This window comes from Molothrus ater, chromosome 1 (genome assembly GCF_012460135.2).
Source record: "Molothrus ater isolate BHLD 08-10-18 breed brown headed cowbird chromosome 1, BPBGC_Mater_1.1, whole genome shotgun sequence".
In the NCBI taxonomy this organism is placed as follows: domain Eukaryota; kingdom Metazoa; phylum Chordata; class Aves; order Passeriformes; family Icteridae; genus Molothrus; species Molothrus ater.
Window position 1 is genome coordinate 58774055 of NC_050478.2, and position 15174 is coordinate 58789228.

The 15174-nt window shown below is 39.4% G+C and overlaps 1 protein-coding gene across 1 annotated transcript in view; it reads left to right on the forward strand.

Moving 5' to 3' along the window:
• LOC118694727 (collagen alpha-1(XV) chain-like) overlaps positions 1-15174 on the forward strand; it is an 83621-nt gene that overhangs the window by 45832 nt on the left and 22615 nt on the right. The window contains exons 20-25 of the mRNA XM_036395931.2: positions 10-93; positions 5113-5178; positions 6987-7022; positions 9532-9594; positions 11573-11650; positions 11773-11808. Coding sequence (XP_036251824.1) covers positions 10-93; positions 5113-5178; positions 6987-7022; positions 9532-9594; positions 11573-11650; positions 11773-11808 — 363 coding nt within the window. The remainder of the gene's footprint in view (positions 1-9; positions 94-5112; positions 5179-6986; positions 7023-9531; positions 9595-11572; positions 11651-11772; positions 11809-15174) is intronic.

Here is a 15174-nt window from a genome sequence, read left to right on the forward strand (position 1 = left end):
TTGAAATAGGGTGAACCAGGACAGGATGGGAACAGTATTGTGGGACCGCCTGGACCACCAGGACCACCGGGACCAGTCATAGCAATACCTGAGGTAAGTGTGCATGTCGAGCATTGAGGTCTCTAACTCCCCTTACAGAGAAGAGGGCACAAGTGGTTAACACACTGGCAATTCTGCTGCTCACATTCAGGTCATAAGTCTATTCCTCAAAACAAAAGAATCTCAATATGTCTCTGCATGAAATTATTTAGTTTTGAAAATGTTAGATTGGAAGAAAGTGGGTAAAGAGCTTAACTACAAGAGTTGTGAGATCATATTGTGCATCTCCCACAAACTCTTTAGGTGATTCTGTAGAAGTTGTGAACATGAAATAGAAACCAACAGAGAAATACAAAACTGGGAATATTTAACACAGCATAGCACCTGAGACACAGCAGTAAGTGGGGGAGGGTAATTTCCTGATAGTTGTCCACTATACAAACCAGAGCACTGACTCTGGAAGAAACAAAGGGTAAAATAGTAGAAGCCCATAAAAAGTCTCCACTATGCTTTAGATGCAGGTATATTTTCAGTTAGTTTTGCTGTGTGTACATCAGCCTTTGCAAAAACAGTACTATATGCAGTAATGAAGGCTGGAGATTAGGATGAATCCCACTTGGACCTGACAACAAAAATCTTAGTAGTTGGCCTGATGTAACATTAAGATCTGGAGGAACTGTGAGTGACTGCAGGAAACCACCTCTGAGAGGTGGAGGTGCCTAAAACAGCCAGACATACCCACAGGAATACATATAAGGGCAGTAAGAAGTGTTTTGTAACTGCAAGAGAAAATGCCCAGCTGAGAAATCTGTGTTAAGGAGAGCTTGGTGCCATCATTATCATAAAGCTGAACTACACATAACCTTTTTTGACTGAAACAACTGGGCTTTCACTTAGGCTTCTGCTACCAATAGCAAATATAACATTAATTTTCATCCCATAGGCTTGAACAGGTCACCGGTCTCACCTGTCCTACCCGAAGTGTTTTTCCTTTACTGACTTTACTGTGAATCCATGCAGAATACCAGGATCTTGGATCCTGAATCTTGGATGAGCTGAATTATAGACTTAGAATGATAGAAATGTTGGTTGTGGTCGAAGTCCTGCTCATAGTGGGACTGTCAGCAGCTCTACACTTTATCTCAATTCTGTTGGAGTTCCTGGGGAACTGCTCAATAGCTGTGATAGAAATGCTGTTGTAAAATTCATGTTCTTTCTCCCAGCCCTGCCACGGTGCCACTGCGGGACCTTAATTCTTATCAGTGACTAAACAGCTCTGTTTGCAGAAAAAATGAACCTCAATGTGTTGCTCCACAGCTCATTAATACTTGAAAAAAACCACTATGACAGCCTCAGAGGGGGAACAGTACATATAAAGAACATAAAAAGATTATTGAACCTGACATAAACTAATGACGCTTGCTGGAGGCTGCATGGCTCCCTATGTGCACTAGTCACAGTCCACACACCTGTCAAATATGTAGCTATGTCTGAAGAAACCTAAAGTGCATCCTCTGTGTCCTCCTGATCTCCTGTATGAACTACTTTTACCATGTATTACAGAAATGTATAGAGCCTGGTAGAATCTGTATTGCATTAGGTGTATTACAAGTCCATACAGAATCCCATTTCCTTAAGTACCTTTGTGTTCTAGAAGTAAGCTCTTTTAAAAAATTGAGAGCATTTATGGCTTTATATACATTTGTAATATAGGTGTTCTGGGGAGGTACATCAAGAGCTGTCAAATGCTCTGTATTGTTAATCAGAAGATTTCTCTGAGAACTTGGTGTACTGGATTTTGATACAGTTAATGAAATGTGTGGGGAAGTATACGTCACTATGTATGACATTGAATTCTTCCTATCTCACAAATGTTTGTGTAAGAACAGGACATTTGTTTGCAGTAAGTTTGCTGAGATAGACATTAAATTATCCAAGTGTGTTTTGTTGACTCAGTCTCTCATCTTTCATAGTAAGCTTCAAATATGAAAAAGAACTATTGCAAGCAGACCTATCAATTGCAGTTGGAATTGCAGAACTAAAATAAATAACACTGCCAGCTGTTGTAATATGGATATTGGCTTGATGTGGATAGAACAGCAGAGATCAGTGATCTGAGTGAACCACAGGGCACTTAGAGAGATTACTCTCTAGGTCAGGGTCATTCATTTAACCATTGTGTAGCCAAGAACAATACTTCTTGTGCTACAGAAGTCCAATGGACTTATCCATCAGAGTTGGAAGGAAGTTTTCTAAAGAAGGGCTGTGTGGCTACTTATGTTGCTTGACAAAAAAATAAGCAAATAAAGAGTTAGTTCAGTTCAGCACTGTTGAAATATTTAGAGCTGACATGGACAGCTGTGGCTCAGGGCCAGGTCTCACCAGTAAGCATCTGGCTGATAGCACATTGATTGAGCTGCACTGAAAAGTGGACCTTGGTTTCCTTCTCATTTCACCTGGCCCCTATGTGAATGGAGGGGATTTGGTTCCTTCAAGAACCACTTCTCATACCATGAACATAAGTGTTAGGGGAAAACTGAGGTCTGCAGTGGAACCTCTCAGTTTCCAGGCTTCTGCAGTTCCCACCAGCAATGTGGGTCTCAGAGGCTTCCCGTCCTTGCTGCCTCCTCTGTTGCCTCCTGTGACTGATCAGGAAGTCTGCTCTGACTCATCATGTTTTTAAAAAAAAGTATTCCTCTGTTTGCTGCTGCTTGATATTCCAAAACACTAAAATCAATATTTCTCATCCTATATTGGCTATTTCACTCTTTCAGAGCATAGTTGCTGATACTCAGTGCATTTTCATGAGTGGAATCGTGATAACCAGAAAACCATAATATTTGTTGCTATTATTTTATCACACAAATGTAGTTTGGTATAGTACAGAAGTAATTTTGAATAGAGAAATATTATTGGATTTAAATTTCAAACTTTTAAACCTTTATTTTTGGCTGGCACTATTTACGCATAGTTTAGCTACAAGAAGCAAAAGTCACAAAGAAAGGTTAATGCTGAGGGTGTAAAGCAGATGTCAAAAATTTTGTTCAGCCAGTTCTTTATATAATTCTGATAAGGCCAGAATTTCTATAATTATGACAAGGAATTTCTATATTATAGAATTTCTATAATCCTGACGAGGCCTTTTGGATGCAAAGCTGAAGGTTTACTTAGAAATGAACCCAGACAATCATCCTAAAATATAACAGTGAAGAAAATATGGAAAACAATGTTGTCCTTACTATTGTAGTTAGCACTTTCTGAATGAATTCAATGAGTTATATTGCTACATTGTTGTTATTAAAGCTGTTTGCACATCCAAACTCAAAGCTGAATAATTATATACCTGGAGGAGGTTGTGAAGAGTGCAATCTTTTCCTCTAATCATCACTCTTCTACCTTTTGTTTTCAAATGTTCTTCAGCATTATGTACAGTTTTCTGACTTCCAATCACAATTTCCATTTGCAGATCAACTGTATGTGTAAAATATACAATGTGCCCAATCCCAAACTCAGCAAAGCCTTTGGGATTCTTTTCACTGACTTCAATATAGTTTGGATTGAGCCCAAAAACAATGAATAATGAGTGATTCCACAATGAAAAGACCATGTAAACCCAAGGCTCCTGGATTTCTTCCTCCAGATAAAGCAAAACAATCGCAGCAGCAGGACTCTTTTATTACTGTCATTAAAGTAGCAGCCCATGTCCTGTTCCTTTTCTGGGCCATGTAAAACTGGAAATAGAGTGGGACCAAGGGCATCATACTATTCCTGAAGAGTGCAGCAGAGTTCATGCAGTCTGGGAGATGGAGTGCTGCCTGTAGAATCTAAACTCTATTTTTACTTGAGAATTTCTCTGGCGGTTTTTGTAGAACATGAGGACAGGGAGTAGAAAGAAGCACCCAGTAGAAGCAGCAAGCTTTAGCTGTATGAATTATTCAACATGACCTCAAAGTACAGAAAGCTGCCCATACACTGCCATGCTCAGATGACAATGGATAGGATAGGATAGGATAGGATAGGATAGGATAGGATAGGATAGGATAGGATAGGATAGGATAGGATAGGATAGGATAGGATGTGTGATCTGGATTCGACAAATAGTATTCAGAGATTCATAAGAGTATTGGAAGTGATCTCTGGAGGGCATATGGTCAAACCTCCTATTCAAAGCAATGGAGTTTCAAACTCAATTCCTGGATAATGTATTCATAATAGATGTTGGAAAATATTGTGGTCTGGTCATGTTGATCTACACATGGTTGCAGGCAGTAAGAGGCATTCAAATCTCACAAAACCTCAGTGACAACGTGTATATTCATGGGCTAAGTAAATCCCTGCCACCTGAAGGCATGCCCTGTCCTGGCATTGAAGAGTCCTGGACCACAGCTCCAAAGTCCTTGTCCACCTTCATTATCAGGATTCTGTAATTGAATTATGCAGGAATGCCTGGGCTAGTGGGGAGCTCACCAATTCCAGGATACGAAGCAGTGCAATTACACTGTGCTGTTCAGGCATCCTGAGACTTGATGCTGAGTGGTGCAGGAGCTGCTCCCCATCACAGTTTGGGGTTCCAGGCTAGTTTCAGACACAGCAGTGTGAACAGTGCTGACTTAGGAATCACAGCATGGTGCTGCATGGTGAGATGCAGACATGTCCAGAATACAATTAAAACTTCAACTCTGCAGCAGAGGATGAGTGTGCTTAGACTAATTCACCATCTTAGAATGCCAATGACACACTGGAGCATAAAACCTCCATTTTATCTTTATCTTACTGAGGAGAAATGGCTTCAGGCTGCAAAATTTGGTGTCATAGCTTTCAAATTAAAAAGGTGACACAATTAATTAAATTTCTAAAAGCATTCTGAGATCCTTACAAAATAAATGTAAACGAAATTATAGGGTTTTTTATTCCAGATGTATAAAGAAAATTAGAAGTAGAGAGCCTTTTCTGTCACCTTATTTATTTTTGGAGGTTTTTGATAGTTATAAAGAAATAATTTACCTTTCTAAAAATGTGTGTGAGCCTTAGATAAACCATTTGAAGTAACCTGTTTCTTAACCCCTTTTTCAGTTACTTCTCAATGAGACAGATGGAATTTCTAATTTTACTGAAATTAAAGGACTGCTTGGGCCTCCAGTGAGTATATGCTGCTTTATTAAATCTTCAGATTTGCTCTATCTTCAATATCTTCTTTTGAGTATCAACTTGAGATGAGTTTCCTATACTTTAGGATTGTGTTTCTGCTAACTTCAGCACCAAACTCTGTGGAAGTACTTTCAGGCAGAACTCAGTTCTGTGTGAACAAACTGCTTTTACACATTTATATGAAATAAATTGGCTTATCTCTGATTCTGAACTATATGCTCAGAATTATAGAAATGTAGAACTGTTGCAAAAATCGAGTCCAAGATGTACATTTCTTCCATTTTTTTTTCTTCATGATTTCAAGTTTCAAAGTATTGGGATAGAAAGTATTTTGCTCAGTTCTGCTTGAGACTTCAACTAGAAATGCTAGGTTCCTTTCTATGAGTTTAGTCGCACACAAGTTATAACTGTGAATGAAAAACTAGGTATTTCATAAGACAACAAAAGATGTGAAATTGAGGTTCTCTTCTAGCTGCAAAATAGTCCAGTCAAATATTTGAAATGCTGAATGCTTCTTGGTAATGATTTGAAGTTCCTAGGACTGGATCCAAAGAGAAATCTACCTTTTCTGGTCATGGAGTCTATTCAAACTTTCCCAAAACTGTACAACATGTTGCAATTTGCAAAAAGTTAATCACCACAAATTAATCACCTTACTTTACAGCTAGTTTAATTTGGGAATTCTAGTTTGTGTATTTAATTTTGTCTGTTTTCTTGTTGGTGAGCACAGTGATCTTCTCCACATTAAATCCCTGATGAAACAAAGAAAGTCAGAATGTTCATAGCCAATGGCAGAATTTCATTCTACACAAAGTTTGCAAAAACTTTGTATCTTATTATTACAGCTGCCTCAAAACAAATATTTACTGAATGTGTCATTGAACTGGGAAGAAGGGCATTAGCTCCAGCAGCAGCTTGTAACCTTTTTCTGCTAGCCTAGCATGGATCTTTACCACTTGTTAAACCATAGGACAACTCCATGTTATTGTGGCTGCATCCAGCCATACTTATAAGTAAAACAGTTTTCATGGAAGGGTATTTTCATGTATTTCCCAAAGACCTGGTTCTCCTAATCCCTGGACATAATAGGATGCCATGACAGTATGGGTCCCCTTGTGTGAGCTCTGCCGCAGTACTTGCCGCAGGTAATTCAAACCTTTGTTTTGTGATAGATGTTAGAATCACATTCCCACAAAAAAAGAAGCAGGTTCTGTAGGTTGAAGAGCAGTTGCAGTGAGAAAGCTTTGAACCTCAGTCTCAAAGCTCTAACCCTTGCCAGGTGCAGTCTCATAGTGGATGGGGAAATAAACATTCTGCTGATCTGAACCAGAATTTAAGTGTTTCTCTGCAGTTACCAGAGCAGGGCAATTTTAAATGTGCCCAAAACAAATCCCAATCTGTGATGATTCTATTCTCAGCCTATTACACACTCTGTTTTCTATCCAAAGACATCCAGGACCAAAATGGGAAAGGTGAGTGGCTGCTGTGGTCTCTGTGCTGGCATCTGGAAAAGATTCAGAGGAGGCTGAATAATGGTTGCATGCCTTTCATATGTAGAAAATGTCATCCTTTTTCAGTCTTTTCTGGATCTCTGCCTCACCAGTTTTTGAGAGTAAATGCTAAATTAGAAGCATAGGGTGTTGTGGAGGTTCACACCTTTACTGTCAACTGAATGAAGTTCTTAATTCAGTAGCAGATGAGTTGATATTCACAAATCACACAATACATGAAAAATGCATATTCTGTTTTACAAGCCTGTAATATGTGTTTGTAAGGGTGTGAGTTTTTTAATTTTGCAGGGGCCAGATGGCAAGCCAGGTCTACCAGGATTTCCTGTAAGTATTAATTGCCTAGGATTTAAACGTATTTCCTAGGATTTTAAAGTATTTTTCAATACAGTTTAATAATTTTTAAAATGTATCTTGTACACAATTTGCATGAAGTCTAATAAATTTTCATAGAGGATGCTGCAGGTCTTAGGAAGTTACCAGCTGAGCTAGAAATTTATTCTGTCGGAAATGAAGTATATTCTGCTAGGCTCATCTCAGTGTCAGTTCTGTAGTTTAAATCTGGGTGTAATTAATGGAAAATTACTACCTAAGGAAAGGCCTATGCTGTATAGGAGAAACAAATGGAACAAATGGAATTCTAAATGTTATCTGCATGTATATGTATGTAACTGTGTTATTCCTCAGGCTTTTTTGTCACCACTACAGAATACAGGAAAGCCCTATAAGATGTTTCCTTTTTATTTTATCCTTTAGGAAATACTTATGATTTTTCATAACATACCAGGGCTATCATATAAGCATTTCACAACCATAGTATCAAAAGGTGCCTTTTGCTGTGCTATTTATCTATTGCGCTCAGGCTGCCATGCAAACATGTATAAGCATCTTCATCGATGACTTAGACATGGGACTTGGAAGGATACCAACTTTGCAGACAATACAAAATTGGGGGGTGCTGTTAACTCCCTCCAAGGCAGAAAGAGCCTGCAGAGATACCTACATAAATCAGAGGGCTGAAGGATCACCAGCTGTATGATGTTTAACAAGGGAAAGGGGCAGATTCTGCACCTGGGATGGTCACCCTGATTGTGCATGTACGCCAGGGAATGAGATGCTGGAGAGCAATGCCAGGGAAAAAGACCTGGAGGTCCTGGTCAGCCTCAGGGTGAATCTAAGTCAGCAGGGCCCTGGCAGCCAGGAGGGCCAGCCATGTCCTGGGGGGCATCAGGCACAGCATGGCCAGCGTGGCAAGGGAGGAGATTGTCCTGCCCTGCTCTGCATTTGGGCTACCTCACCTCAACTCCTGGGGACAGTTTTGAGTGCCACAATATAAGAAAGACATTAAACTGTTAGAGAGTGTCCAAAGGAGGCCTGTGAAGATGGGGAAGGGCCTTGAAGGGATGCTGTGTGAGAAGCAACTGAGGTCATTTGGTCTGTTCAGCCTGGAGAAGAGGAGATGGAGGGAGACCTCATTGCAGCCAACAACTTCCTTGTGAGAGGAAGAGGCGAGGCAGACACTGTTCCTTTCTCTGTGGTGACCAGTGACAGGACCTGAGGGAATGGCCTGAAGTTGTGTATGCTTAGGTTAGATATTAGGAAAAGGTTCCTCACCACAGATTTTTTGGGCACTGGAACAGGCTCCACAGGGAAATGGTCACAGCACCAAGCCTGACAGAATTAAGTGAGGGTTTAGACAATGCTCTCAGGCACATGGAGTGACTCTTGGGGTATCCTGGGCACAGCCAAGAGCTGGACTTTGATGATCCTTGTAGGTCTTTTCCAACCCAGAATACTCTGTGATTCTGTGATTATTTAGCTTATGACTTCAGAAAGTATTGTTCTAATTATTGTGTTCATATTCTGTGTGATGGGATAGAATTACTTTCCCTTGTTATGATTGTTTGACAGTTCAGAGCATGCATATGGTCTCAGGATCCTTTGTCTATTGCCTGAGAACAATTAAGCAGAAAACTGGGAAAGCTGACAAAAGATGTTAACAAAATGCCGGCAAAATGCCCAAAATTCCACAGAAGGTTGCTTGGTGAGTCCTGAATATCATGGACTGCAAAGAAAGGGGGAAAAAACTCCTCAGACATACATTTCATTTGAAAAAGGACTGATAACATTTAGAAAATGATATAGCGAATTCTTGGTCTCTGTCCCTTATAGAACTTCTACAGACATGAAAATACCATTCTTGATCTCACCTCATGTCTTTTATTTATCTCTTGACAGATGCAGAAATTATGTAGACTTGAGTTTAGATCCTAGTGAGCAAAAAGAATGCTTCTGAATGCTCTTGGAAGATTGTAAAGTACAATTTGATCTGATAGGAATGCTTTCCCCACAAAGCAGATAAAGAAATAATCTTGTTTTCAAATAGATAAACTATATTTCATATACTCTTTTTTTTTCTTTTTTTCCTTTTATTTTAACATACTGTTAAAAATACACCTTCAGAAAGTCTGTTGAAAATCAGTCTGGCTGAATGATCATGGAAAGAGAGAGGAATTAGTACAGAAGAAATAGAGAATTTTAGGTTGAATTTCCACTCTTATTAATGTTTGCATATTTCCCTTTGTGTGTATCATCTACACTGTGATAAACATCAGGTATTTTTCATTTTGGTCTTTCTAAAGACTCCTTATGTGATATTTGGTTTAGGGAATAACTTTATTCAGAGAGCAATTTTGTCTTGTAAGAATTCTTAGATTGCAACCAGAGTGATTTAAGTTCAAGTTTGCCAGTAATTTAAAATTACATTTAGTAAAGTAGCCTAGTTCCATATTGTTCATAAATATCACTATGGATTTATGTACTTGTTTTTGCCTAGGGCCCTCGGGGTCCAAAGGGTGATACTGGTTTGCCTGGATCACAAGGACCTAAAGGACAACAGGTATGAAAAAATGCATAAGAGAAAGTATAGACTGAGAAATGTGTTAGATGACAAGTACTTAGTGACATTAGAAGTTTAATGATTCTAATTTTTGTAGGAATTGGGATTTTAATTAGCTCATGTGAAAAATGTACTAGGGGGAATGGGAAAATGCTAAATGACCTCCCCTGATACAATCTTACCAAGAGCTAATCTTCCTGCGCCAGTGTTGAAATTCATCAGTGCAGTATGCACTTATCAGGTTAAGTCTCTTTAAACATTAAACATGAAGTGACCTCTTCTTGCCAGCTGATTGTTGTGCTGACACCCTGGGATCCTATCCAAAAGCCCAAATTAAAAAAAAAGATCGATTTTTTCCTCCTCCTATGCCAGAGAGGGCTTTGCCTACAGAATGAAGACTGCAATTTTCAATTCCCAAAGTTTAAGACTTTAAGACTTGAGGCACTCTCTTCTTAGGATTCTTTCTCCTGTTTCTTCAGAAAAAGTGTGTATTTTATAGCTCTGCTGAGAGGGTACTAAAGACTGACTCTGTTCTTCTGTAAATACTGCAGCTGTTCCAGTTTTTTCCCCTTCTTATCAACCTTCAGGAAGCAGGGGAGAGGAACATCTAATATATTGGGGATACCAAGAAAGAAAAACAAAACCACTTTCTGCTTAGCTGAGCTCACTTTCTCACAAGTACTAGGAAGACTTGGAAATGGTTAATTATGGTTTAAATGGGGTAGCAGATGAATAGCACTGTCATTGCTCAGAAGGAAAGCTTTCAGGCCATGTTTACCAGTCCTTGCTTATCATAAGGTTTCCTGTTCTTATACAAAATGTATTAAATGATCAAGCTCAACCTTAGAACTAGTTGAGTGATTTTTGGTTTAGGTTGTGGAGGTTTTTACTTTTGTTTTTTTGGTTAGTGCTCTTTTTTTGCTTCTGGTGTCTGCACTGGCAAGAACTCAAAACTTTGAAAGCATTTAATTTTGGATGCACCAAAAACATAGTGATGTCTCTGATGGTGTTTCTGAGCTGTGAACACCAGGCTATGCTCAAGAGTGAAGAAGTTTGGGAACCCCAGTGAAGATGTACAGACACCTTTACTTAAAGGATCATGAAATTCAGCCTCAGGCCCTACATTCTCATAGAAGTTAAAGTCAGTGAAGCCAACCAAGTCTTAGGGAGATTCCAAAGTATCCAAAGTATCTTCAGGGAGACTTCAAAGACTCAACAGTTTAAGAACCTGTGAGAAGAACTGAGTTATAGCACCTAGAGTTCAATGAAAGATCTGTAACCTGGACTGGCATTTTAATCAGCAAGGCAATTGCTAGCTTCAAGCTAGATTTCTTCCATGACATCCTGGGAAAGATGTTGTAGCAAGCTGCCTGAGGTAGGAAGTGGAAAGTTACAGCTGAATGACCCAGCCTGGGAACGATGAGCTTAACACTAAGTGATAATTTGTGGTGGTGGAACAGGACTTCAGAGGGTCACAGTTTGAGTGCTGGGACTTGACCTTCACTAAAGTTAATGAGGTTCCATCATGCAAGGCACATAGAGAGAATGATTCATGCTTTCCTGATAGTGAAATCTGAACATTTACTGGTCTATCAAGATGGGACATTTCCAGCAGGGTTTACTGACCATTAAGCTGATGGTACACAAGAAGACAATAACCTGTCTGCCTTTGGCAGAGACCTTTTGTGAACACAGTATGTTTCACATACTTACTCTATGGAGAGCAAATGAAGTCTTTTTAGAAAAATAAGAACTTATTCTTCTCAGGGAGATATTTTTAGTGTACTTTATTATGTTTTTAGAAATATTATCTCTTTTCTTCCCCGGAATTAAGATTCACCCTACTCACACTGATATCACTTTATGTTTGATATCACAGCATGACTAATCTGTCATGCCTCAAACAAAAGTAATGCTGCCTTGACTTCTGATTCACTGGGAACTGCTTTGTAAACAGTAATTACTCTGATAATTGCAGGGTGAAAAGGGAGAACCAGGAGCTATCATTTCTGCTGATGGATCTTTAACTGAATTATTAGGAAGAAAAGGGGAGAAGGTGAGCTAATACTGTGCTGGTTTCTTTCAGCATTATTTGGTGGCCATGTTACCAGCCACCTCTGCTAGACTTTGCAGGAATTCTCCTTGTCATTGTTCTCTATCTGTGTTGGTCCTCAACAGGGTGAAGCTGGAGTGATGGGACCAGTGGGACCAATGGTAAGATGATTCCAAAGATGAATGGTTTTTTATTTTTTAATTTTGCTTTGGCCTCACAAATATTAGTAAATGTAAAGGTAGCATGGTTAGCTTTTCTTTCCTTCTGAGTAGGGATGATAAGGAGTATTTGTGCTTCAGGGCCATCAGTCTCCTTTAGAAAAGAATGTGCTTGTTACATATGTGGTGCTGTAACTACTGACTTATGCAGAGCTTAAATTCTGGTAGAACAAATGTATCTGTTACTGTCTAAGCTGACCATGAAATATCATCAGAGCTAGAAACTTGGATGATTTTTGACTCTGAGTGAACTGGGTTTGTTTAGCTCTGAAGATAAAAGATTAAGAGGAGCTCTAATTGCTCCCTGTTGCGGCCTGAAAGGGAATCATAAAAAAAAAAAATCAGGTCCTTCTCAGAGGTGCACAGGAAAATGACAAGTAACAAAGACATTGTGACATATATAGATATAAAGGCAAAAATTCATGTTAAAAGTGATTAAACACAGAAATAGGTGCCCAGAGAGATGATGGATTCTGGAACAAGGTGTTGAATGGCATGACCTAACCTACAAGCCTAACATACAAGTTTGTCTTATAAGCAGGGGGTTGTGCAAGAGGATCCCTCTCTTTCCACCTAAATTATTCTCTGTTTATATGATTTACATTAAAACAACTAATTGTATTGGCTCAATTTCTTCAATGCCAATAAATTGCGACTGTGTTGGATTCTGAGAAAGCTGTACACCAGGCAGCAGAGTAGGACCAGGTACCAACATCAGGATTTAGAGGTCTTCTTTCAGGTATTTGGTCTGATACTTTTGACTGGACATGGAAGGTCATAAGAAAGCACAAAGAATTAGTTATAAAATAAGAACAGTTGCCCAGACTCAGCAGTGTTAGGGTGCCAATTTCTTCTAGTCTAGTATTCCAAATATCAAGGATGTCGAGGATGTTTCTTTGCTTCTGCTTTTGATGTAGCCTGGTCACTGTTGTGTCTTAGTGAATGTTAGTGTTGACATTTCTGCACACCGACGCTCACAGGAGATTTTTACATCAGCTTCTGTAGCCTTCCAAAGGGGATAACTGAGTATGCTGAGTAACTGCTTTTTAAATTACTGTGTATCAGAATACCCTGAGGAGGTTATGCTAACTTACCAGAAAGGATGTTCCTTTCCTTCTCTTTGTATGACTGCAAGATGATCTACCCTTTTGACTTGACACAGAATAACTTTGAATGAAAGTGGACTTCAGAGATGATCTTGTGCACATCACTGCCTGGAGCAGGTCTCTTTAAATCAGAAACTTGTCAAGTGAAGTTTTCAATAACTCTTAGGATAGAAATTCCACAACCTTTCTGGGCAGCACATTCCAAACATTTGGCAAACTCTGAATTAAAACATTTGTCCTTATATTTATTTAGAATTCCTCATGTTCTGGCTTGTGTTCACTGCTACTTGCTGTGCATCCTGCATCCAGCAGACAGGTCCTTTTCCTCTCAGCTCCAAACTTTGTGGTTTACATCTCCTTTTATACTGCCTTCATACAGTTCAGCAAGCAGACAAGGAAGTTCTGGCCAGCACTGGTAGGAATGGTTACCATTCAGGAAAGTTTGGCACAGGGAGCCTGTCTCAAAGCTTTGCTCAGCCAGTTCTCTTCTGAGCACAGAACTCAGGTTTGATCATCACTGCTAATGGGGTGGTACAATTTGGTGTTGTCCCATAGAAAAAGATCCATCTGTAGTTAGTGTGAGGCCTGTGCAGCAAAAGTATACAGACTTCAAGTGCTGTGTCAGAGACCCTGGCAGATAACTTATTCAAGGTTTTAGTGCAATGGTCCTGTTCCACTTTGCTCCAAGGGAGTCTCTGACCCAGGAACAACTTTGAGGCAGTGGGGACTCTGATTGTTCCTCTCTGCTTTTAGACCCATATGCAGATTTCCAGAATTTAAAATCAAATCCCTAGTCATTGCTCTGCTCCTCTTTGAGACTTCAGGTGGACAGAAGGTAGGATCACAGGAGCTTGGAGCACAAGGAGCTGCAGAGAAGTAGTAGTTTGGCAGATGAGAACTAGGGATAGTCAGGAGGTCAGTACAATTGTTAGCAAAAGCAGAAGTAACAGACTGAATCCAAGCTCCTGCCACCAGAGGAATGAGGATCTTGTACATGCTGGATTATGCTGTTCCCTGCGGGTGAAGGAAATGGCTGCATATCACTGAAGGAGAGCACTTAGTGAGAACCTCAGTGTCCCGATCTATTATGCTGGTGTAAAAGAAACTTATGTGGTAAGCAAAACTCCTGTGGCTTCCAAGCTTCCTTCTTTCACTTCTAGCTGTGACTGCTGGCTTCTCTCAGGGAGTTGCTAACACCTGACAGACTGGGCTGGGACTTAAAGAAAATAATAAAGGTGGCCCCAGCTGAGTCAACTCTCGCATTGTTAATGTTTGAAATCCCAGCTGAACCATGGGATCAGACACTGCTCGCTATTTAAACTGAAAAGGTCTGTTTCTAGTTGTTCTCACTGCTGATTAAAGTTCAGATTTACATAATCTTTAAAGGCTCAGGTACCAGAGAGTGAAATAGGAAAATGCTTTTGGATTGTTTTTTTTAAACATTTTTACATTTTTGATTGCTTTTTTCTTTTGTCCCAAACCTCATTACTGGATGTGGTATCATGGAAAGGTGAATTTTGAAATTTTGGGGGACAATATTGAAATTCACCAGCAATCTCTTGTCTGATTGAGGCACAGGCATTAACTTTGTTCACACGGGTAGAAATTACCTTCAAACAGGAAATAAAATAGAAGATTAATAAAAGTCTTACCAGCTGCAAGTAGTTTCAGCTAACATTAGTGAGCTTTAAATTCTGATTACAATGGTGATATTATAAATTAATATGTTCATATGCTAACTGCGTATGAATTTCAGGTCTAATCCAGTTTTCAGTTTCAGCAGGAGCAAAATTACAACAGTTAATCCATGAATTTCAGCTAGATGATAAGAGAAATTATCTTCTTCATCAGATAAATTTTTCATTAATGTACATATCACTTTTCACTGAAAAGATATGATGTGAAGGGTTAAACACACCCACTGTCAGATGTAAGTGGTATCTGTGTGAGATCTACAGACAGATTAACAAGTAATGCAAGAAGGAGTATCTCAGCATTTCAGTGAACTAAAAAAAGGAAATGAAACCAGAAAGGCTGACACAAATGTAAAGAGTTTGTCTAGACCCTTGTGGTTTTGGTGAGTTTCAGGAAGCTGACATCAGTTGAAAGTTTGAAGATCCTCAGATTTGCTGCTTTTTGTTGATCACTTGCAGGCTGCCTAGAAGCTGCATGCTTACAAATGCCCCATCATAGGCCATCCATA